General features: G+C 44.9%; 1 protein-coding gene across 1 annotated transcript in view; it reads right to left on the reverse strand.

Annotated features, from left to right (window-relative positions):
* UTP15 (UTP15 small subunit processome component) overlaps positions 1-24,201 on the reverse strand; it is a 440,177-nt gene that overhangs the window by 88,852 nt on the left and 327,124 nt on the right. Inside the window, exon 10 of the mRNA XM_069627496.1 lies at positions 24,076-24,177. Within this exon, the coding sequence (XP_069483597.1) occupies positions 24,076-24,177 (102 nt within the window). The remainder of the gene's footprint in view (positions 1-24,075; positions 24,178-24,201) is intronic.

The raw sequence follows: 24,201 nt of genomic DNA on the forward strand, positions 1-24,201 counted from the left end.
TAACCCTCTGGATAAAGATATCCCTTTACTATTCATATCCAAATTCTCTCGTCAGAGTTTCCAAATCAGTAAAAGCATCAAGAAACATTGGACAATATTACATAACGATGCATCACTTTTGAGTTTGTTTCCTAAAGCACCAATGATGTGTTTTAAAAGAGGTAAACACCTGAGGGATAAACTAATTAAAGCAGAAAGACCACTTAAAGAAAACCAGCAATTCTTGACTACCCAGAAGAAAGGTACTTACCCATGCCTTAACTGTACACACTGCAATAACACCACAAGGGGGAAATATGCTTTCCCATCCCCAAACAGGCAAGAAAATTAAAATACACGATTTTTCCACCTGTTTGACAACAGGGGTTATCTATACTATACTATCAAGTGCCTGTGTGGTAAACTCTACGTAGGCCAAACTACTAGACCAGCCAAGGAACGTTGGCCAGAACATAAATCCAACATACGATGTAATAGCCAACGATCACCGGTGGCAAGACATTTTATACAATTGCTCAAATTAGATTCCAGATTCTTGAGGTTGTAAAAAAAAACCAAAGAGGATTATCACTCAATGCTCCTGAGGAGAGAACTGTTCTGGATAAACTACTTGGACACTGTATATCCAAAAGGTCTTAACGAAGAACATTCACTCAATTGTTTCCTATAAGATATCTATCTTTTGAAAAAGGTTTTGAATTTGATTGTGAATCTGTAACATCTTATTGACTTTAAACCTTTCATGTGATTTTATTCTGGGTACTCTACAGTACTGAACCATGGAGTTTTATTTTATTAACATCTCTCGTCATGCAATATTATCAATATTGTGAATTGTTTACCTCTCTGCATTGCTGACTAGACTATACTTTACAAATTATGTATTCATCCATTTGAATCAAATAATATATGGATAAAAATACCTTTGTTGAATATCTGTTTGTATTTAACAATCCTTGTACCTACTTAGATCATGTTCCACAGATACATTGTAAAATAAAGTTTATTTATTGGAATATACACCAGTCCATATACTGGGAAAGGTGTTTTCGCCAGCTAGCTATCTCTTGCAAAATCTCTTTGCCATTAGCTTGTGTGACGTTAGACCCTGTGACACCAGTGACCGCCAGACCCTAATATAGACCATCCTTACGACTTATTTTAGACTATCTGTAGTGGTTCTCTCTAATTTCACATCTGTCGCATCTGTTTAGTTCAGATCATCTTTTTTCATCCACTCGTTACTTTCAGTACTTCCCAATTTATATAAAAAAAAATGTAACATTTTTTTTCCGAGTTTTGTTGATTTCTACTTATTTCGATTGTTTTTGAATTTATAACCCTCTAGGATTACTCCGGAGCTTACAGCATTATTGTCCTACAGAGTGCGTTCTATCAGGATGCACATCCGTTCGTTTACTTTTTCTACACAGTCTATCGTGGCCGCCATGTTACCACTCGATAGACACGGTCTGTCCTTCCTTTAGTTTTTGCAGTCCGTCTTTTCTCATTGGATCGCACGGCTCACGTGGAACACATTGCCCTCTTTTAAAATGGCGATTCACGTCGTCATGGTAACGGTGGCCCATGCTTCCGCGTTTACTGTTATACGGCTTTCTCGATCCTACAGGTAGGATCTATCGTAGTCAGTATAGAACGATCAGGATTCTAGGGGCTCCCACCTAGCTCTATTCCTATTACCTCTCTTTTTTACCCCATAACCATGGTTTTCCTGGTTCGATTTGCGGATGACTGCATGACACGCTAGATCTAATTTTTTTGTACTATTTAGGTACATTTAAATTACATTTATTTTTTCTTCACAATCTTTCTTTATCTACCCCGTTTTCATCTTTCCGTATCTATGACTATACTTTACATTTTCGTCCACTATATGTTATTGTAGATCCTGGTTATCTGAATTATTTCGCTCTAGACACACTACGCGGACGATCGCCCACAACCATTGGTGACTACCTAATACCTCCTCATCTAACTGGACTCTTACACTACACGAGAACAGCGTAAGTCATATGTATTTGGTTGAAAGATCCATTTTATAAAGTCCTTGCCTTGTACCTGCCTAGAGATCTTTCACCCCCCCCCCCGTGTTTGGGATGATTTAGTTATCTGTACATACACGATTACGTTAACCAACTTTTGACACTAATTGGCATTTTTTTATACGTTTTTACTACGTTTTACACGATTGATACCAGTGTCCTATCTATTTCAAATATTCCTTTCCAGATTGAACTATCTCCATTAAATACTGATCGATTGGTCACCATCATTCATTCTTTGAAGCAGCCTCCTGCATTCAAGATACGCACTACGCCTTGTTTTCTTTGGGGCATTGAAATTGCGCTCACATCATTCTACTTCATCAGGTAATTCTTTTTTTTTTTCCAACACTTTATTAGTTTTCTCATAAACAACAATAGTAAGAGAAACAATGTTTCACAGACAGTATAAGCATGAAATATACAAACTGACAAAAGTATCTTAAACAGTTCATTTCAAGCTGAAAACCAACCATAGTGAAACAACCATCAAAAAGAACCACAACCACACCAGACAAGACAAGACAAGACAAGACAAAAAAAAAAAAAAGGAACCCCACTCTCTACACCTCGAATACCATTACCGCCAAACAATGCCATCTCCCCATCAGCCATACAAGGCCATAAAAGGACCCCACAATCTCAAATAATCTTCATCCTTATCTTTATTATGGAATGAAACCTTGTCATACTGCGCCAACACATGTAATTCTGTCAGCCACTCATCAACATTAGGTTTCTTCCTTGATTTCCAAACCCTGAGAATCAACTTAATAGCCACCATAATGGCCCTATCAATCCAGCAAGAATGTCTCGCAATTCGACCACTCCTATCTTTACGGGAAAGTAAGATGACATTCACTGCCGACCTCCGCAAAATCACATCAAAAATCAAATCAATTTTATCAATCACTGCCGTCCAAAAGTCCAGCACTCTCGGGCAATCCCACAGTAAATGCACTAAAGTACCTCTATCCCTGTTACAACTCCAACACAAATCATCCGGTCGGAGCCCCAATCTAAACATCCTAACAGGTGTCCAATACACCTTCCCAATAATTTTTTGTCGAATTAACCGTAAGCCCATATCAGGACCCAAATGCAAATTAACCTTTAGAATGCATTTCCAATCCAACTCAGAAATCTCATCCAGAACATCATCAGACCAAGTATTTCTCAATCTAGACCATGCCTCCCGAAGTTTCTCATTAATAGGCATAAATTGCATATAAGTACGCACTCCATATTCCGGACCTTCCAATAAGGTAGCAATCTCCGGTTTATTTCCAATAGACCCATCAGCCAAAACCAATCTACAAGTTATCAAATTTTCAAAAGCCAAGTATCTATTCAATTCACTTCGCCTCAAACCATACCTGTTCACTAATGCCTCAAAACTCAATAACCTATCCCCATCCAATACATCTGCCAATTTCAGGATACCCTTATTAATCCAACTAGGCCAACTCAAACATTTATTATCAATCTGCAAAGCAGCATTGTACCATATAGAAGCATCTCTACTGAATCCATAACTCATATCATTATCCCGAAACCACTCCCCAATTACTTGTCTAGTAGCCACAACCGGGCACAACTTCAATATCTTAAATCGGCAATTTATCCATACTATATATGGATCTCAAGTCAAAGGGAGCACAAACACCCCTTTCCATACGCAACCAAATTGGTTCATTCACCGCTCTATCCCTAAAGTAATATGAGCTTTTTTTAAGTACAAACGCTTTATAGTATTTCATCAAGTCAGGGAATCCAAAACCTCCATCTTCAACTTTTTGCACTAGCATGTATTTCGGAATCCGAGGCCTCTTACCAGAACCCCACAAGAAAGAAGAAAATAGTTTCTCAATCTTAAGTAACTGCTTCTTATACAACAACAACGGGATGGATTGAATAACATACAAGATTTTTGGCAAAAGAACCATCTTAATTGCATTGATCTTTGCCCACAGGTTCAGAGTCAATTTCTCCCATCTCCTAATTAACAATGACATTTGCGCTTGCACCAAATTCAGATTATATTGCTGTAATTTCTTCAAGTCCCCAAAAATATGAATTCCTAGATATTTAACCCCCTCTGGAGACCATTTACAATTCCATGTGTTCAAAACCGTATTCACACGCCGACCAGACAAAGGAAAAACCTCAGTCTTGTCCCAATTCACCTTGTGTCCTGACAATTCACCCACTTCTTGAAACATTGATTTTATTACATCTCCACACACTTCCGGATTCGATAACATAAGGAGCATATCATCAGCATACGATAGAACTTTCACTTCAACCTTCCCAACATTAATACCCTTAATAATCTCACATAGTCTGAGATAAGTAACAAGAGGTTCCAACGCCAAATCAAACAAAAAAGGTGACAACGGACAGCCTTGCCTCGTGCCCCTTAACAACTGAAATGGATCTGAAATCACCCCATTAACCAACACCCGGGCCTTAACATCATTATGAATACAATCTACCATCCTCATAAAAATCGGGCCAAAACCCATTTTCAGTAAAGTGAATTCTAGAAATGTCCAGTTTACCCTATCAAAGGCTTTTTCAGCATCAAAAAAACCTATGACTTCATTTGTGTCCTTCCCAAATCGGTCATCAACCACATTTAACACGGTTCGAATATTGTCATAACCATATCTCCCTGGAATAAAACCCACCTGTGACCCATCAACCAGATCTCTCATACAAAAACCCAATCTGTTAGCCCAAATTTTTGTGAAAATTTTAAGGTCCACATTTAGCATTGAGATAGGCCTATAATTCCCACATCTAGTGTGATCTTTATTAGGTTTTGGGATCACCACAATCATTGCCTCTTTCATGGAATCACACATCATACCCGATACTACAAAATCATTATAAAGGTCACACAACACAGGTGCCAACTGAACATCAAATTTTTTATAAAATTCTGAGACAATACCATCTGGACCCGGCGATTTTCCATCATTCATTTGCGATATAGCCAAACTAACCTCAGCAACCTCGATTGCAGCATCAAGAGAGGTACGTTGTTCCCGAGTCAGGCTTGAGAGTAAAATTTTCTCAAAAAATGTGTCCAGTCTATCAGAAGTCGGGTCACAATCTTCTCCATACAATGCCTCATAATAACCCTTGAAGTAACTACATATATCGCCATTTCTATTTAAAGTAACCCCCCCCATCAGTTTGGATAGAAGAGACACATAAATCAGACACCATCTCCCTAAGCTTATACGCCAGTAGTTTGCCATTACGATCACCCGATTCCCAGGACTTCTGTTTCGAATAAAACAAACTCTTACTTGCCAAGTTTTGAATGTGGGTCTCCAATTCCGCCTCCAACTTACGCAATTTCAGTTTGGATTGTCTTGAACCGTTAGTAGCACAGACTCTCTGCAAATTTTTAATCTCTTCCTCCAAATCACCAATCAAACTTTGTTTTTTTTTCTTCACATGGGCAGCTCTACTAATCAATTCACCCCTCAAAACCGCCTTAAAACAGTCCCAAACAGACTTAATACTGGCCGAGTCTAAATTTTCATTAAAGTAATGACCAATGAAAGCCTCCAAGCCCTCTACAACCAAATTATCTTTCAGCATTTCAGCTTGCATCTTCCACCTCCTCGTCTTAGTACTCTTACTATCCAAAATCAACTGGAGGTCCAACAGAGCATGATCTGAGATACCTCTCTCTAGTATGTTTGTTGAGATTGTTTGATCACTCAAAGCCATACTAATAAAGAAGTAATCAATTCTGGAGAAAGAATCATGAACAGGCGAATGAAAGGAAAACTCTTCTTCACCACGATGAAGTTCCCTCCATATATCAATAAGATTGTATTTGAACACAAATGTCCTGAGTTCCTCACTAATCCTCTCATTATAATACCTACACTCTGATCTACGATCTATTTTACTATCCATCACTAGATTAAAGTCACCACCCAACACTAATGAATCACCCTCCATACCATCCAACAAAAGGCTCAATTGATCAAGAAAAGATACAGCTGGCGAGCATGGCGCATACACAGATCCAAATGTCATTTTTTTCCCATCAAGGAGCACATCAAGTAACATGATTCTACCTTCCCCATCCATAACTGTCTTTTCAATCTTAAACAACAAGCCTTTCCTAAACAAGATACTTACCCCTCTAGATTTAGAATCATAACAATTCGAGACCGCTCTAGAATATTTCGAGTTGGCCAAGTATTTTTCAGTTTGTTCGTCCAGATGAGTCTCTTGAAGAAAGACTACATCAGCACCACTCCTCCACAATCTTGCTAGAACCTTGCGTCTTTTCACAACATTCCCAATCCCCTTAACATTCCAAGAAACAAAAGTTAACGCAACCATAACTCCCAAATTAGAACAGTATCATAGGAGCAGTAACCATCAAGATCAGAGGCAGAGTTCCAAAAAATAAAAACAAAGTGCATAGACACAACAACAACAAAACATTTAAACGAACAAACAGATAGAAAGTACAAGCTTTGCACAAAAAACCAGTCCGATAAGCAGCGGACCTAACACATGTCATATTATATACATCGAGTAAACCATTCTGAACCATACCCACCAGAGACGAATCTCCAACCCAAACCTTATATAAAGTAATTCACAACAATATTCCACCCCCCGAAATCAATCCAGCTCATGTGAATTCCCTTTTTACCACCCCCCCCCCCCCACCCTAATCAGGTAAAAAACACATTCTCAGAATATTCCCAGAATTAAATACTGCAAGCCCGTCATGACCCCACAACCCAACACACTAATCCCTATCAACTAATCATCACAAACACCTAAGAGATCTAATCCGAACACCGCCTCCCCAAAAAAAAAAAACCTCAGTACACCATATATATACACAATTCCCCAACCGCAAAACTCAGAGCCCATACAAAGGCAACTACTAATACCCCATAAACCCACTAAACCATTCCCCATTTAAACCCCACAGTCAACATGAGTCAAGTGGTCAATGAAATCAATATGTCAGCCTGCAAAAATCTCAGTACCATACCCCCATCCCCCTAGGAGACCGGATACGAGGGTGTGAAAAGAGAACAGTTTCCAAGTAGACCCAGAGAACACAAAGCATTCAACCCATATTTAATTTGACTCAAGAATCCCTCATAACAGTTTCCGGGCCCCAAAAAAATCAAGACTACCCCCGCCCCTATTAACGGAACAAAATATAGAAAGAGAGGGAAGAGGGAATGAGTGTAAGCAGCAGGAAGTCATAGGAACACCTCCATAAAACCATAAAAAGAACCATAGAGCGCTGAAGATGTATGCCTCCAAGAACCTCTCGTATTCAAATGAAAGTTATGTGCTACCCCTTTCCTGAAAATATCTGCAACCATATAACTCATCCCTCAGGGGTACTGCAGTAGCAATAAAGTCTATAAGGGATGACATTTCAACATTCCCCCACCCCTTCAAAAGATCAACAACCCACATGTACCCCATATACAGCAGCATCCCAGAGATAAAACAGCAGGGAATATCACAACTGTGGAATTTTGATGAAATGTATAGTGCAACTAGTCATAACCACTTAAAGAAATAACTCGGGGCCCTTGAACATTCTTGTTCAAAAATTTTTTTTTTTCATATATGCAAACCAGAAAAACCAGAAAAACAACCAGATGCTATCATCAGTCCCATATCCAGTCTCCCAGCCGCAGCTCCAGTGCACAGCTCCAAAGTCCCATAATCCAGAACATTCCTCAAATCCAACACGTTCGTATTGGGTGGTGCATTACAGCTCTGCCTGAATGCTAGTTAAATTCCTCCATACCACCTTAAGTCTTGTGAGAGTCTCCCTCCTTCCGATGTGACCCCGGTCCCTGCAATGATGTTCAGCAGAAGTCAGGCGTGTGCAATCCTTTCCAGTGAAAGGTGATCCAATGAATCTCCCCTGAGCATCAGATTCTTGTTCCATTATACCCCAGCTCAGCCAAAATAAGACCACATAATAAAGCACTTCCATGAAGCGAGGGCAACGAGGTAATTGATGACAGCATATGCGTACATGCACACCATGAAGGGGGCTCTCAGGGAATTGCGGTGCATCCATTGTCATTATAGGCAAGTTACACAGCACGATTAAATGAAGCAAAAGCATTTGAGGGACACGTACGCTCTCAAGTTATGCTATGAGCATGAAGTACAAGTTCGTTCATTTGGGAGACAGCCACGGGATGTATGAGCCGACGCAACCCCCCGTAACAATGTTATGGAAATGTCACAGGCTTACCAAGTTGCGGAGAGGAAAAACGGGGGCTCCACATAACGCGAGCCGGGACGAGGTTGCGCAAACTGAAGCACACTGGGAGGATCCATGTGAGTGGCTGAAGCACTGATCATGACGGGCTATAGGCCGCAGGGTGATCCAGCCGAGTTCCGCTCCCATTGCACCATCCCGATCATGATCGGCTGAACCAGGAAGTACAATCCATGTCAGCCACGTTACGTCGTACGTAACGAAAATAGAACAAGGTGCCTTACTCTAAATTCACCATCCGGGAAAGCAAACCCCACTCTTATTCCGGGAAAAGGTATAAGTAAATAACATTCGAAACCGTTGTAAATAACGGAATACAGGCGGCGGCCATTTTTATCCACTAAAAACAACAGCAAAGTAATAAAACTAGTAAAATATTATTTTAAAAAAAGAAATACGTGCAGTTAAGCATCTGTCATCACCACAGGCTAATGTGTGTCAGATCGACCCTTTCTCCTCCTCAGTCTCTCCCTGGCCCCCAGACCAGATGAAGTGCCTTCCATTGGGTCCAAATCTAAGCCAGTTAGGAAATTCTCAGCCAGTTTGCTCTCATTAAATGAGTGCAGTCGACCATCTACCACAATCTTCAGGATTGCTGGATAAACCATGTAGTATTTTAGGTTCTTCTCACGTGCTTCAATCTTAGCCCCAATAAAAGTTTTCCGTTTATCCATGATATCCTTACTCAGGTCTATGAACACCATTATTTTGTTTCCACCCCAGGCAAGATCCTTCAGTTCCCGGGCTTTCCTCAGCACCAACTCTTTGACAGGGAATCTCAGGAATTTAACAATAATATGTCTTGGCCGCTCACCCAGTGCTGGTTTAGGTCCCAGAGACCGGTGGGCCCTCTCCAGCTCCAATGAAACAGCTGTATCAATATTTAACAACTTGGGTAAGGTCTTATTTAGAAAATCAATGATGTTATTTCCTTCTGCTTTTTCTGGAAAACCGGCAAAACGAAGATTATTCCTCCGTGAAAGATTTTCTTGCTCTGAGAGCTTCTGAGTAATCCTCTCGTTGTCCATCTTCAATTCCCTTATCTGGTCCATCAGTTTTAAAGTTTTTTCATCAACCACATTCAAGTGATCTTCAACTGAATCCACTCTTTTGGCCACTGTGGAAAACTTCTCTTCAGACTTTAAAAGGGCCGTCTTTATTTCTCCAATGTCCAGTGTCATTTTGCTCAGCATCTCAAAGAGTTTGTCCTCTCTTGTCTCACCAGAAGTATTCGTCTCATCACCTTTCTGCCGTTTAGCATCCGGAGTAGCAGGGGTTGACATCCTTTCACGAGTTATTATTATAGTAATCACAGTATAATATCAGGGAGCATGAAAAAGGTTAGGTACAGGAGCACAGCAATCAAGCTGCCATCCCTGGAGCTGACAGTTCTAGAATCAGGTAATTCTGACTTACTATTTCTATTTTTCTCCACACTGGATATTTGGGAAGGCGGACGGGGACTCCTATTGGATCTCTCGCCACTTAAGCGGCATGCTCCTCTCTAGGGGCGTCCATTTGGGAACTATTGATTTGACTGGTCTTTTTGAACCATTATGGTCCCTATAAACTTTATGAAACACAAATTGATGTGGATGTAAATATATTAACATTGTGTTGATTGTAACCTTAGAAACAGTTACTTTTTTGTTATTTAGAAATTCTTCAACCTTTTAGGAATCACTCTTCAACCTTTTAGGAATCACTGTATAATACTCTTGGTCAAACTCTGTTTTTGGTAATATGTATATTTGTTTATAGTCTGTTTATGCCTAAGAAGAAGAGGAGGAGGAGTCCATCCTCGAAACGCGTCGCCAATTGAAAGACTACTGGCAACATTTCCTCAATTTATTTTCTCTCTCTGTAACAACATTGTGATTATTTTTGTCTTTGTATCCAATGCACAATCTAATCCAAAAGAAAATATATACACTTATGTGTTTTTACAAAATTGGTTTTGGTTGAATTTCATTATTTATTCATGGACATTATTACCTTAATGTTATAGTAGTTGGTTTAGCCAACACATAATAGTGTGCAGGGGACGGGAGGGTTCAAAAGCTTGAATCTACTCTTTCTTTATTTACACTTTATGAATGACTCAGTTATTCTAGGTAGGTAAAACCTAAGGAAGACTTATTCTGTGCAGGCTAACAGCAACTCAGGGGAAGCAAGACCCAGTTGGGAAATGTATACACCTATTCTCTGAAAGAAATAGTGAAGTCAACAGCATTACTTTTGGGAAGAGGCACAACGAATCACAGGGGAGTGAAATAACCTTCCATCTACTTTCTGTTAGAATTGCGAAAGAGTTTCCAAGGAAAAAAAGATGTTACATATACTTTTCAGAATGGCAGAACCTTTTAAAGATAAGTAGAAACTTACCAACTGATGACGTTCTTTCGACTGGATGTTCCTCCAACGCATTCCACATCTTTGACAAGTAATGTCCACAGCTGTGCACTTCGGAAACTTTATCGGCAGAGGGCGTCCTGCTTCGATGGCATCGGGTCCATGTCCCTCGAGGACCTCCGTCGAGGACGACGTCGCAGGATGTTATAAATAGGACGCACAGCGCCCGTAGCGTCAGTTTAAGTTTTTTCCCCAGAACGTGTGGCACCAGTCTGATGCCTGCTGGACTGCACTTAGCCTTGAGGATTCGGAAGCTGCAATCGCATAGGAAATTCTCCTGAGGGGTAGGCTGCGAGGGCGATGTGGAATGCGTTGGAAGAACATCCAGTCGAAAGAAGGTTACCAGTTGGTAAGTAACTACTTCTTTGAATGGATTGCGTCTTCCAACGCATTCCACATCTTTGACAGACTCCCAAAGCAGTACCAGTAAATGGGAGGAGGGAAAATCATTTTTAGAGACCCAATTAGATTGCGGAATAAAGAACCGCCTTCCCAAAGGCCATATCCGGACCATGGATTGTATTCAGGGAATCATTTTTTACAAAACGTATGGATTGAAGCCTAAGTAGTGGCATCACAAATATTCCTAATAGGAACACCCTGATGGAGGGCGGTGGAAGTAGCCATGTCTCTAGTGGAATGAGCTCTCAACCCTTCCGGAGGGTCCTTACCCGCCAACCAGTAACACTCTGTAATGGTGAGGATAATCCACCTGGACATGGTCTGTTTGGTAACAGCCTGGCCCAATCGGTGTCCCGCATAACCTACAAAGAGTTGATCGTCCACTCTGATCCTAGAAATGTAAAAGCAAAGAGCACTCCTAGGATCCGACCGATGGAGACGCTCCTCTTCCTTACCAGGATGAGGAGAAGGGTAGAAAGATGGAAGAACCACCTTTTGACTCAAATGATATTCAGAGACTACCATAGGTAGAAAAGAGGGACGTACCCGCAGTACAACTCTGTCCTTGTGAAACACAGTAAAGGGTGGCTTAGATGAAAGTGTCCGCAACCAAGAACACATTCTTGAAGGACAGTAATCTCAAAGGACAAGAGTGCAAAGGTTCAAACAGAGCACCCATGAGGAACTTCAAAACCAAGTTCAAATCCTAAACCGGCACCTGGAAAGGTGATGGCGGAAATACATTAGTCAGTCCTTTAAGAAACTGGGAAATCAAAGGAATCTTAAAGTAAGAACATTCTTCAGACGCGCGCTTAAAGATAGACAGAGCCTCCAGGTAACCTTTACCCACTTGAAGCCTATGGGCCAAAGAAAGCAAGAAAGACAAAACCATAGGAATGGAGCACTGAAAATGATCAACATTGTGATCCTTGCACCAGTCGCAGACCTTATGCCAACGGTACAGGGATTTTGCTGCAGGCTGTCTGGCCGAAAGCAACACCTCACCTCCATCAAGTCATCCGGGAGGTCCCAATCCTTATACCGCAACCTTTCAGATACCAAGCGTGAAGGTTGACAGTCTTGACCTCTGGATGGAGCACCAGAACCCTCGTGCCCCCCCTTGCGCGAGAGCAGATACTCTCGGTGGGGGCGTGGAGGGCAGATGGCCATTTCCAGAAGGTCCAGGTACCACGCTCTCCTGGCCCAATCCAGAGCAATGAGGATCAAATGGGAACCGAACCTCCATAACCTCTGCAACACTTGAGGAATGACGTGGACTGGAGGAAACGCGCACAGCAGTGGGAATGACCAAACCACCACAAACGTGTCTCCTAAGGCTCCTCTTAGAGGAAATTCCCTTGAGCAGAATCTCTCGCACTTCCGGTTGACACTGGTGGCAAAGAGATCTACTTGCGGGGTTCTCCAAAGGGCAAAGATCTCCTGAAGGACTTCCTGAGCCAACTTCCACTCGTGGGAGACCGTGCTCGGCCTGCTCAGAGCGTCCACCGCCGCATCGTCATCTCCGGCCAAATGCAGAGATCGAAATTTCCTGCTGGATGGCCCAGAACCAGAGGTGTATTGCCTCTCTGCACAACGTAAGTGACCCTACACCCCCCCACCCTTTTTGTTGAAGTAATGCATGGCCATTGTGTTGTCCGTCATGATCAGGACACTCTTCCCCCGTACAGAGGGCAGAAACGCCTTAAGGGCAAGCCCGATGGCCCTCAGCTCTAACAAACTGATGTGGAGTCTGGACTGGCGGTCAAGTCGTTGGCATGAGCGCCCCATCCTATGAGGGAAGCATCCATCACTACCGTCACCTCTGGCCATGGTTGCCAAAACTGTTCCCCACCTCATCAGGTTCCCTTTGTTGGCCCACCAGAGAAGATTCTGGGAGCCAGAGAGTGGAATCTGAACTGGATCCGACATCTTTCCGGAGAACTGTGACCATTGCATCTTGAGCGCCCACTGCAGGGATCTCATCCGCAGCCTGGCCTCTAGCACCAGAAAAATGCAGGATGCGATGAGGCCAAGCAGCCTTAACAATTCAAAAGCCGGGAGACTCTGGGCACCTTGAAACTTGTCCACCATCTGCACAATGTAATGAGCCCTTACCTTGGGAGGCAAACACTTCCCCGATGTACTGGAGCTGTTGGGATGGTGTCAGGTGCGACTTCTTGAAATTCAGGGAAAAGCCCAGCATGTGGAGGGCACGGCAGGTGACACCAAGATGATCCAACACTAGTTTGGGAGAGCGTGCCCAGATCAGCCAGTCGTCCACGTAGGGGTAGAATTGAATCCCCCTTGCCTGACGTACGCTGCCACCACTATGAGCTTGGTTAAGACCCTTGGGGGGGAGGTCAATCCGAATGGCAGGACCCGAAACCGAAAGTGCGAGATGGACCAGCCACAAACCTCAGGTACTTTCTGTGTGTGGGATGGATCGGCACATGAAAGTAAGCATCCTTGAGGTCCAGAGACACCAACCAATCCTGAAGTTGAAGGGCCTGGAGGACTTGTGACCATCTTCAACTTGTCCTTCCTGAGAAGTTTGTTCAACCAACGCAAGTCCATGATGGGTCTCAATCCCCCATCTTTCTTTGGGATCAGAAAATAAGGGGAATACCATCCCTTGTTCCCCTCCGCTACAGGCACCAGTTCTATAGCACCTTTCTCCAGCAGGTACAAAATTTCCTGCGCAAGGGGCGGATCTGGAAGCTTCAAAGAGTTTCCAGGGTGGATTGTCGTGAGGCCCCTGTAGGAAGGGAAGGCAGTAGCCGCGGGCAATGGTATCCAGAACCCACGCATCTGAAGTAATGGCCCGCCATTCTTCGAGATGCTGAGACAGTCTGCCCCCAACCGGAGAATCATGGAACACAGCCTCACGAATGTTTGGAAGCGGCTGCGGCAGTGCCCGAAGGCAAAGAGGCAGCTACCTGAGAGGCTTTGGCAACACGATTTCCCCGACCACCACGGGTACTTTTTCACTGGCCCCTTGGACTGGCGGCCCCTCTCGTTCTACCAAAAGAGGAGTAGAAAGGAACCTCCCCTCCACTGCTGTGCCCTAGGACGAAAAGGCAGAGGTTGACGCATCGCGGCGCTTTAAGATTTCACTGCAGCTTTTGAGTTTTGCAACCTCTCAAGGCTCTCGTCAGCCTTGCTGCCAAATAGATGTGCGCCATCAAAGGGCATGTTCAGAAGACGGCTTTGCACATCCGGAGCAAACCCTGACTTCCACAACCACGCAAATCTGCGTATAACGGTGCTCGCAGCCATGGACCGGCTCCCACTGTCAGCCGTATCCAAACCCGACTGAAGGGCCTCACACATGGCATCCTTGCCATCTTGCACGATAGCAAGGAAACCATCCCTTTCTTCCCCTTCGGGAATACGCTGAGGCACAAAACATACGCTCAGACGCAAAAGATACACACATCCACAGAGTGTGTGTAAACTTTGCCAAGGCACATGTGGAGTTGGCCGATTTCAAGGCCATGCTCCCAGCAGAAACCATCTTCCGCGCCCAAGCGTTGAAGCGCTTGTTGTCCCTATCCGGAGGGATGGAAGGGTACGCCGCCTGCCTCAAAGTGGCCGTAGCCGCCTGAACCACCAAACTCTCAGGAGTGGGGTGAGCAGATAAATAGCTGGGGTCGCTAACTGAAGGGCAGTATTTTTTGGTCAAGGACTTAACAGCCGGAAGAGAATCTGAGGACTGCCAAGCAACTGTCACCCTTTTCTGTAAGGAAGGATGAAAAGGCAAAACCGGGTCAGATGACGGACCCTGATCTAAAATGTCCGTCAGATCCTCCTGCACAAAGTCTTCAGGAGAACTGGACCAGCCCAGATACTCCGAGACCCATGACATAAGCCTTCTGTATGAAGACTCTGCATAAGCCCCATGCTCAGGTCTACCAAAGTCCACTTCCGGGGAAGTGTCCAACCCACTGGCATCATGGAGGGACTGTCTCAACTCCTCCAACTGACTGTCACCAGAAAATTGTGGAGCCCCATCCAGTACACCAGGGTCCTCAAACTCAGACCTCTCCTCTTCGTAAATGACCCACGAACGAAAGCAAGGCCGAAACAAACTACTAAATTTCAGTTTAGACCTATAACAATCGAAGAGATGAAGAAAACGCTCTCTAACATCAGAAAATGTACTTTCACCTAAATATTAGAAAACCAGACATTTATGCTCCCTTCCTTAGAAAAATGGTAAACGCATATTTCCGGGATCAATCAGTACCTACTATAATTAAAACAGTCACGGTTACCCCATTGCCAAAGAAACCTGAACTAGACCAACACGATCCTGCAAATCTAAGACCTATTACAAATTGCAACTTCCTGTTGAAAATATTAGATAAAGTAGCCACTGAACAACTCCAGAACTATGTAGACGAGAACAACCTGCTGCACCCCCAACAGTCGGGCTTTGGACAGGCCACAGCACCGAATCAGCCTTACTAGATCTGCAGACCGAGATGCTAGGTATATTGGACAAGGGCAAATCAGGTCTCCTGATATTACTGGACCTCTCGGCAGCCTTTGATCTGCTCAATCACAAGAGGCTCCATGAGGCCCTAGAACTCTCAGGAAACTGCTCACTAGAGGCAACAGAATGGATATCATCATTTCTACAAGACAGACAATCCAGGATTGTCTGGGGAAATAAGGCCTCGGGAACCAAACCAGTGGACTGTGGAGTCCCGCAGGGAGCTAGTTTCTCTCCCCTACTGTTTAACCTGTAAATGCAATGCCTATGTACCATGCTAACTCAACTGGGAATATTCTTGACTAATTTAGCTGGCGATACTCAATTGGTATTCGAGCTTAGTGGAGACTATAATCAAGACAGTGAAAAACTTATGACTATATACAACATCATTGAGGGCTGGATGAAAGACAACTGGATGTGTTTGAATGGGACCAAAACGGAACTAATGATCTTTGGATCCACACACGCCAGGAAATAACTAACTCCTTCATACTCCGCGTTCAGTTTAAAAAATGCCCTAATTCCAATATCCGAGAAAGTAAAGACACTGGGACTCTACTTACAAGCCTCACTAGGAGCATAGGCCCATACAGCATATTTAAAAAGGAACTGTCAGTACCACCAAAAACTCCTGAGAAAAATTAGACCCTTGCTCAACCATAAAAACAGCATTACCATAGCCAGAGCAACTATACTGTCAAGATTGGCCTAGGGCAACTCCTTGCTTCTGGGAGCGAATATGAAATGCCTGAAGCAATGGCAGGTAATTCAGAATAATGCCGTTAGGACAATCACGGGTAGGCCAAGGAGGGAACACATCACAGGCGATAGGAAAGATCTACACTGGCTGGTCATGGAGGAGAGAATTACTTTTAAATCCCTCACAATGGTCCACCGATGCTTGTATGGCAAAGCCCCAGCATACTTGAAAAAACACTTCAAGTGGCATGAACCATCTAGAAATTTAAGATCCTCCAACAAAGGTCTTCTCCAGACAACCCCAGCTAAAAAGCAAAACGGCCTGGGCAAGGCCTTTCCAAACAGAAGCATCCATAAATGGAATGAACTGCCCGTATCCTTGAAATTAGAAACCAACTACATACTCTTCAGAAAAAAGTTAAAGACCCTACTCTTTAAATAAACTGGACTAGCAACCTCTCTCAGCTCCCCATGATGCGATCTTGTGTGTCTATTCTTGTCCCGTTTTTGTAATCACTGTCCTGTCTTTTTGGAATGCGCTCCGATGCCTGCGGGCTTTAGCGCTATATAGATAAATAAATAAGTCAGCCAGAGGGAGGGCAAACCCAGGTCTGGTGACAGAAGAGGGCTTGGAGTCCACAATTGGTCTCACAGACTTCGACTTATCCTTCCTCGGAGGATCCACAATGCCCGGGAACTCCCCAAAGGCGTCGAAGGCTTCGACGTTGAGTGTCGTGAACCTCACTGTCGGGTGCGCCGACGGCGCCATGGGCTTGTATGAGGGTAAAGCGTTGATGTCCGAGTCGGACAGACACGGCGCCGATTGAGTCGATGCCGGCCTCGAGCCCACCATAGGTAGCTGTGGTCTTGCTGGGGACGAGGACCGAGACCTAGAGACACGTCTCTTGCAAACCTTCGATTCCTTGTCCGTGCGGGACCTCGATGGCTCCCGATGTGTGTTGCATCGCGAACCCGAGCCCGAAGGCATGCGAGCCATGGAACAAGACGGTTCCTGTCCGGCTTCGTCAGAAGGCGCGACCGGACTTGTGTCCTGCGATTGAAAAATCGCCATCATGGATTTCTTAAACACCGCCCATTCCTCCAAAGTCGAGGACTTTGTAGGGCACGTAACCTTCCTCGAGGCACCATCCTCCGAAGAGGACAGGGAAGGCGACCGGTGACAGCGCTTCCTCAAGTGCCAGGACGAGGAAGACGAGTGGCGGGAACCACTCCGGGACCGAGATCCCCGGGATTCATTCCGAAGCAGAGTCGCCCCTCGAGTCGTCGGTGGAAACCCCCTTGGACTTGGAAGTCCGGGACTTAACGGGCTTCGAGCCCCAACCTACCTGGAGCTTCCCCTTTTGCTCCCGCAAGGCCTTAGCAGTCTGAGACTGGCATTTCGAGCAGTTGTCGATGTCGTGAAACTCGCCGAGGTACCACAAACAAATGAGGTGGGGGTCGGGGAGCAACATCTTAGACTTGCAGTCCCAGCAGGTCTTGAAGCCGGACCGCAGAGTCGGAGGGGTCGAAGAGAAAGACATCTTCAGTGACGAAAAAACACACGAGGCGCGCCGAGTCTCAAAAAGTTAACACGTTTGGGGAAAAAACAGAACTGAGGCTATGGACGCCGTGCGTCCTATTTATAACATCCTGTGACGTCATCCTTGACTGAGGCCCTCGAGGAACATGGACCCGACGTCATTGACGCAGGACGCCCTCTGCCGAAAAAGTTTCCGAAGTGCACAGCTGTGGACATTACATGTCAAAGATGAGGAATGCGTTGGAGGCCACAATCCATTCGAAATAACTTTTGTAACTGTTCACTCTCAGAGTTACAGTTACCAACCAACTTCTTTTGCAAGTAAGTAACTTTTCAACACTTTTTCTCTTTTCTAGGCAAAAGGCCCAATCCTTAGAAGTCTTTCCCTTATTCTTGGAGCAGGAGTGTTCTGTGTGGCAGAAGGTGGGTTACTAGGTTCTTAAGTAGCAAAAGTCAGAGTTCCTAAGGAAGACTGTTAGAACAAGTAAGATCTTTACTTTTAGAATTTGTTGAGGGTCCAGGGATTTAACAGAAGACATGCTAGGAGGATCCCAGCAGTGGCCGTGGGTAAACTGGTTGAGAGACCTCCCAATCGCATAAAACACCCCAAAAGTACACAGGAATAACAAGCGACTTAAGGTAAGTAAATACCCAATAAGGATTTTGCAGCACGAGGACTTCAGGATTTACAGCCAAGGACTTTTGCAGCAAGGATCACAGGGAAGGCTGTAGGCAAGGTTTTCCTTGTGGCTGGATTTGGAGCCTTTTTCTGGAGCACAGTAGAAGACAGAATATCGTGGGTCAGATTCTCGTAGTTTGCAAGGTCCATCACTCTGGTGAGGGGACTTTTTGGACTGGAATCATACCTCTGGAGACCCAGTAGGATGCCCACAAATTTTCAGCCAGATTTGGAAGACTGTGCACAGCACAATGGCTTGAGGTCCCAGGGTATTTGGGTATTGCAGCCCCACAAGGTCGCAGTACAGCGTAGGATGGCTCAAAATGCAGGTCTTCTTGAGTCTAGTGGGTCTAGTGGGTCTCACCAGGCTCTGGGGCATCATTTTCGGAGTCCACAGGTTGATTGGAAGGAAGGGTAACAGCAGGCTTGAGTTACACAGCAGGCTCTCCTGTCTCTGGAAATAGTTTCAGCCATGAACTCTTAATCTTCCTCTTTGGTTTTGGTTCCAGTGATCGACTACCTCTTCAGCTTCCCAGGATCAGACTTTTATGCAGGAACCCAACCAATCACAGAGTCTTGCAACATTCAAACTTGGGGGGTTGGCAGTTCTTTCAAGACAGCCAGCCTTCCCCTTTGAACTCGATTCTCGTAGTCAGGCTGGAAGACAAAGGGCTGCAGAGGTTTGGGCTGCTCCATTGCTTCTTGCCTTCACAGACAATCTGGAGCTTGGGCGAGGAGTCTCCAGAGAACTCCTGCCGAAGATAAAAATTACACAAAAGAATTTCCCGCCCTGGAGGTCAAGGGAAGGAACAAGAAAGAACATGAAATACTAAAATGGCAAAAAAAGAAGACAAGGGCCATTTGGGTAAAATGAGCACCCATGCGTCCCTTTAGTCGGGCTGTGTAAAGGTGTACCGAATTAATAAAAAGGTTCACTGCCACCAGCCTTTAAAGGTAAGTTTGTCCTTGTAACAAATGTTACATTTACAATGAGAAAGGGGATACTCAGTATCTCCCCACACTCCACATAAGGTGGGGTGCTGGTCTCCCATAATAAAATGCAAAAGGGATCAAAGATCCTTTCTACCCCTGAGAACTGCAGTTCTCACAACAAGAGGAAGTTTAAAGGGGAGCCCCTAGGGCAATCCAGCAACAACAGGCACTTATTGGCAAAAAGTTGTTAAAGAGGATTGTAAATGTTTATCTGTAAAGCGCTTATACACAAGTGAAGTGCTTCAAAGCGCTTCAAGGAGGGGAGAGAACAAGGGAATACAGTTGTCATTCTTAGGCCTTGAAGTTTTCGAATGATCTTTTAAAAGAGACTATGGAGTCTTAAAAGGGACACCCATAAAAAGAGTAAAATATTCTGTGAGTGTGGAAAATGTTTCCCACTCACAGAGGTACTAGGAAAAATAATCCACCAGTAAAACCCAGGTCAGGAGGATTTATCATTACTATGAAAATCATGAGATCATTACTGTGCTTCATCCCCTCTCCTAGTGAGACCCCCCCCCAGCACTTTTTGCTGGACTTCTGGACCTTTTTCTTTTAACCCTTTAAGTGCCAAGGACCTGTTCCACCTGTGGGAACGCGGAAGGTATGACATCTGTTGTTGGAGACGTGTTTCGGTGAGTGGACAGAGGGAAATGTCTCTGAAAATGGCTAGAAATAAAAATTCTCAGACCTTTCACTCTTGCCAACCACCGAAACACACCACCACCAACACATGGCCTACCTTCACATGTAAGGTACATTGGGACACCTGTGGGAACGCAGGACGGTAGGCCATGTGTTGTTGGCGGCGTGTTTCGGTGGGTGAGCAAAGTTAAATGTGTGGAAAAATTGGGGGTTTTTCGCCACATTTTGGACTTTGCCTGGGATTCTGGGTAATAAATTCTGGGCCGGTTTGCGCAAGTCAGACCTCTGCGGTTTCCCACGGGTGTCCTCTTTTCGGAAATGCATGAGGTTCCCCATTTTCCTTGGTGGCTTGGACACCCAAGGCCCATATCTGTATGGTGTGCCCGTCTGGAAAAATCGTGAAATTCAGCTGTCGGAAAAGGTAGGTGCACCCACACATGTGAGGTACCGTTTTCATCGGGACATGTGTGGGGAAAGCGGGAAGGTATGACATTTGTTGTGTTTGTGTGGTTTTCATAACGTTTCTACCCATTTGCTGGTGCTCTTTGTCACACAACTCTTTCATTTCCCAAATGTGCCCTACATTTAGTCACTGCTTTAGGCACCATACACTTCTGTAACCTGCACAAGTCGCCTACCCTTGAAAAGTTCTGCCTGTGCTCTTTCAAAAAATGTATGCTTGCCGTTCCTCACCACATTGGTTTTCTTGATTCACACATGCTAACTACGTCTGTTCGGGCCGCAAGCATAAAACTCCTGTGTACCATGGCTCAGTGTTTGGCTTGTGGTATTGCTTATTTTGTGAAACACTACACAAAATGCGTGCTTTCCTAACTGCAAGAGTCAGGGGAATGTAGCGGAGCATTGTTTTTCTCAAAATTCATAGAAGCCATTACTGTACCAAGCCAGCCATGTCCACCACATACCTTCTTTTCAGTCATTTTCCCGCTTGTTCCCCAAACTATGGCATTTTCCCTTATCTAGTTTTTGTCCAACCTGTGCAAATCACCCCTTCCTAAACTTGGAATTTTGTCTACTTTTAAGAAATGTATTCTTTTCTGTCCTCCAATTCGGCTTTCCTACGCTTTTCTTCCATTCCGTCCACGCATGTCCAATTGGCAAAAATGGCCAAAATCGCCTACCTCTCACAAAAAGGTTGATAACCACATCAAAATAATTTTATTTCGTTTCCACTCAACCTGTTCTTGAAAGCCAGGAAATTGGGGAATTCAGCAGAGCAAACCATTTGTTCTTAGCTCTTACAAGGAAAAAGCCACAGGCTTCTTTGTACATCATTTTATTGGCATTTTTTGAAAAATGCCAACATTATCTCCCTTATTGGTTATTTTCTCTCATCCCCCTACAGCAACCTAGGATTCCTGGGTGGCGTTACGACCACCGACACGCGGGAAAAAAGGGGCCACATTTGGCTGAGATATCTCATGTAACAAAAAAAAAAGTTACAATGTCATCCGGAACCAATGCAGGAACCTCACCTTTCTCAGACCCCTCATCCACCTCAGAAATATAATCCAGAGGCTGGAAAGAGGTTACAGAAAAAGGCACAAAGACATGTTTAGCCTTAGCCATCGCCTTTCTGGGGGGTGCCACCGTTCCACGGCTACCTCCGACAAGGCTGCCTCGAAAGGCGTCGAGAGCAACGATGGAATGGGCATCGACGTCGAACGCGGCGCTGACAGCTTTGACGGCGTCGACACAGGCCTCGAGGGCGGAGTCTCGAGCGTGTCTCTCGACAGCCTGGGCTCCGATGGCGTCGACGACTTCCTCGGAGGTGGGGACTCAAGAGAGTCCGTCGACGACCTTGGCGCCGCCGATGTCTTCCTCGAAGACTTCACAGTGTCTCGCGGTCTCGATGGGGTCGAGGACCGGGACCTGGAACGGGCATGCCTAGAGCGACCATCCTTGTCTGACCGGGACTTCTAAGGCGCCCGGTGGTTGTGACGACTGCTCGAGCCCGAAGGCGGACGAGCGGTGTCTCTAGCGCGGCCTCGACCGGCGTCCTCAGACGGCGCGGCCAGACCGGAGCCCTGCGATTGAAAAATTGCCAACATCTCCTCTAAATCCTCGGAAGAGGATGGGGAAGGCGACCTGTGACGGCACTTCCTGGAGTGCCTCGAAGAGACAGAGGAATGGCAGGACCGACTCCCAGACCGAGAACCCCCGGACTCACGACAACGATGCAGAGAGTCTCCCCTCGAATCGTCCGTCGAAAGACCAGTGGAACGCGACTTCCAGGGCTTGGCCACATTACCGACAGACAGCTTCTTCTTACGCTCCCGCAAGGCCTTCGAAGTGAACGATTGGCAGTCGACACAGTCGTCCGTATCATGGTGCTCCCAGAGGCAAGCGTTGTGCGTATCCGTCAGGGACATCTTGGACCCGCACACCCGACACTTCTTAAACCCGGACCGCGGGGTGGAAGAAGCAGAAAGTCATATTCGATAGCAATGAAGAAATAGGTTTGAAGAACCGAAAGAACAGGATTCAGTAGAATCGAGGCGCGCCAAGATCACCGAAGCGAACACTTTTGCAGAAAAAACAGAACTGAGGCTACGGGCGTCGTGCATCCTAATTATAACATCCAGCGACGTCGGCTCGATGGAAGCCCTCAAGGACGGCGTATCGACGTCATTGACGCAGGACGCAGATGCCGAAAGATCTTCCGAAGCAGCACAGCTGTGGTGATTACTGTCATAGATATGGAATACGTCGGAGGACCCAATCCCCTCGAAAATGTATTTAAACAATAAGAGAAGTCCAATGGACTAAGTGGCACAGCACCTAAGGTGCCGTGTGTCACTATGCAAAAGCAGATGCCTATGGAGTTTACCAGACTCCATAAAACAGTAAAACACAAATATCACAGTCTGGAAAAATACATGAGGGGGTGAGCAAAAGGTCCCACTCACTCAGGAGCAAAAAATCACAAGCCCTAAATACAGCAAAAGAGCTGGGGGTCTCTAAGGTTAAAAAGGGAATTGGCACACAAATGAACATTCTCCCAAACAGCTTTGTGCCATTCCTGAAAAGTGTTCATTCAGGTGTAGCTGACCTTGGTTTGCATGGAGCATTCCAAAAATAGTGTAAAGAGTTCTTGCTCATCTTAGACTGTGTTCCACTGAGCTGAAAAGTCTGACTTACCTAAAAACCGTTAGGTGTTCTAAAGGTGGTATGTGCTTTGATCTGTGTATTTAAAGCATAGTGTTGTGTTTTTAGATTGTGTTTATATGCTTTATGATAGTACTTACCCAAGAATCTCTTGATTTGCTTGTATGTAAAATAAACCCTTATGCTGGTGGGATTCAGGCTAGCAGCCACTTGTGTGCCATCCCCCCTGGACATGATATTGGCCGATTTTGCATACCGTATAAGCGAGGACAGTCTTTTTCACTGGTGTGATGGCTTTTGGCGGTTGGGGAAGTGCTGGTGTACGGCATATGCATTTACCATAGCAGCGGCCGGCTCTACTCTGCTACTTTCCACAGGGTGACCGTTCACTCAGTTGTGTCTCCCGTCTCTGCTGTGAATGCCAATGCAGTGAATCCTGCAATGGTCGATTTGAATGCTGGGAGCAAGGCGTATATCAGGAATCCTCACACCACAGTCACAGGGGGCCTGCAAACGGTAAAGACCGGGAACAGAGATGCTGCAGACACAGCAGCCTAGAGGGCAAGGTCTGTGCCATCTCACCCAGAGCACAACGTAAAGGGAGGAAGAAGGATGTACATTTGACAGCTTCAATTAATAGCGAGGCTTCAAAAAAGATGCCAGCATTTTTTTTAACAGCATAAAATTAAAAAGTGCAACTCTTACTTCAAGGACCGTGTCTAGAGCCTTGGAAACCTGGAAGCTTTTCAAAAGTTTGTCATACTTCTTCAAGTGTTCTTTTACCGGTCTGCTAACAAAGATGTCATCCTGGAATAAAAAATAAAAAAAAAA

The sequence above is a fragment of the Ambystoma mexicanum genome, chromosome 6p, assembly GCF_040938575.1.
Source record: "Ambystoma mexicanum isolate Mex_15411 chromosome 6p, UKY_AmexF1_1, whole genome shotgun sequence".
NCBI lineage: Eukaryota > Metazoa > Chordata > Amphibia > Caudata > Ambystomatidae > Ambystoma > Ambystoma mexicanum.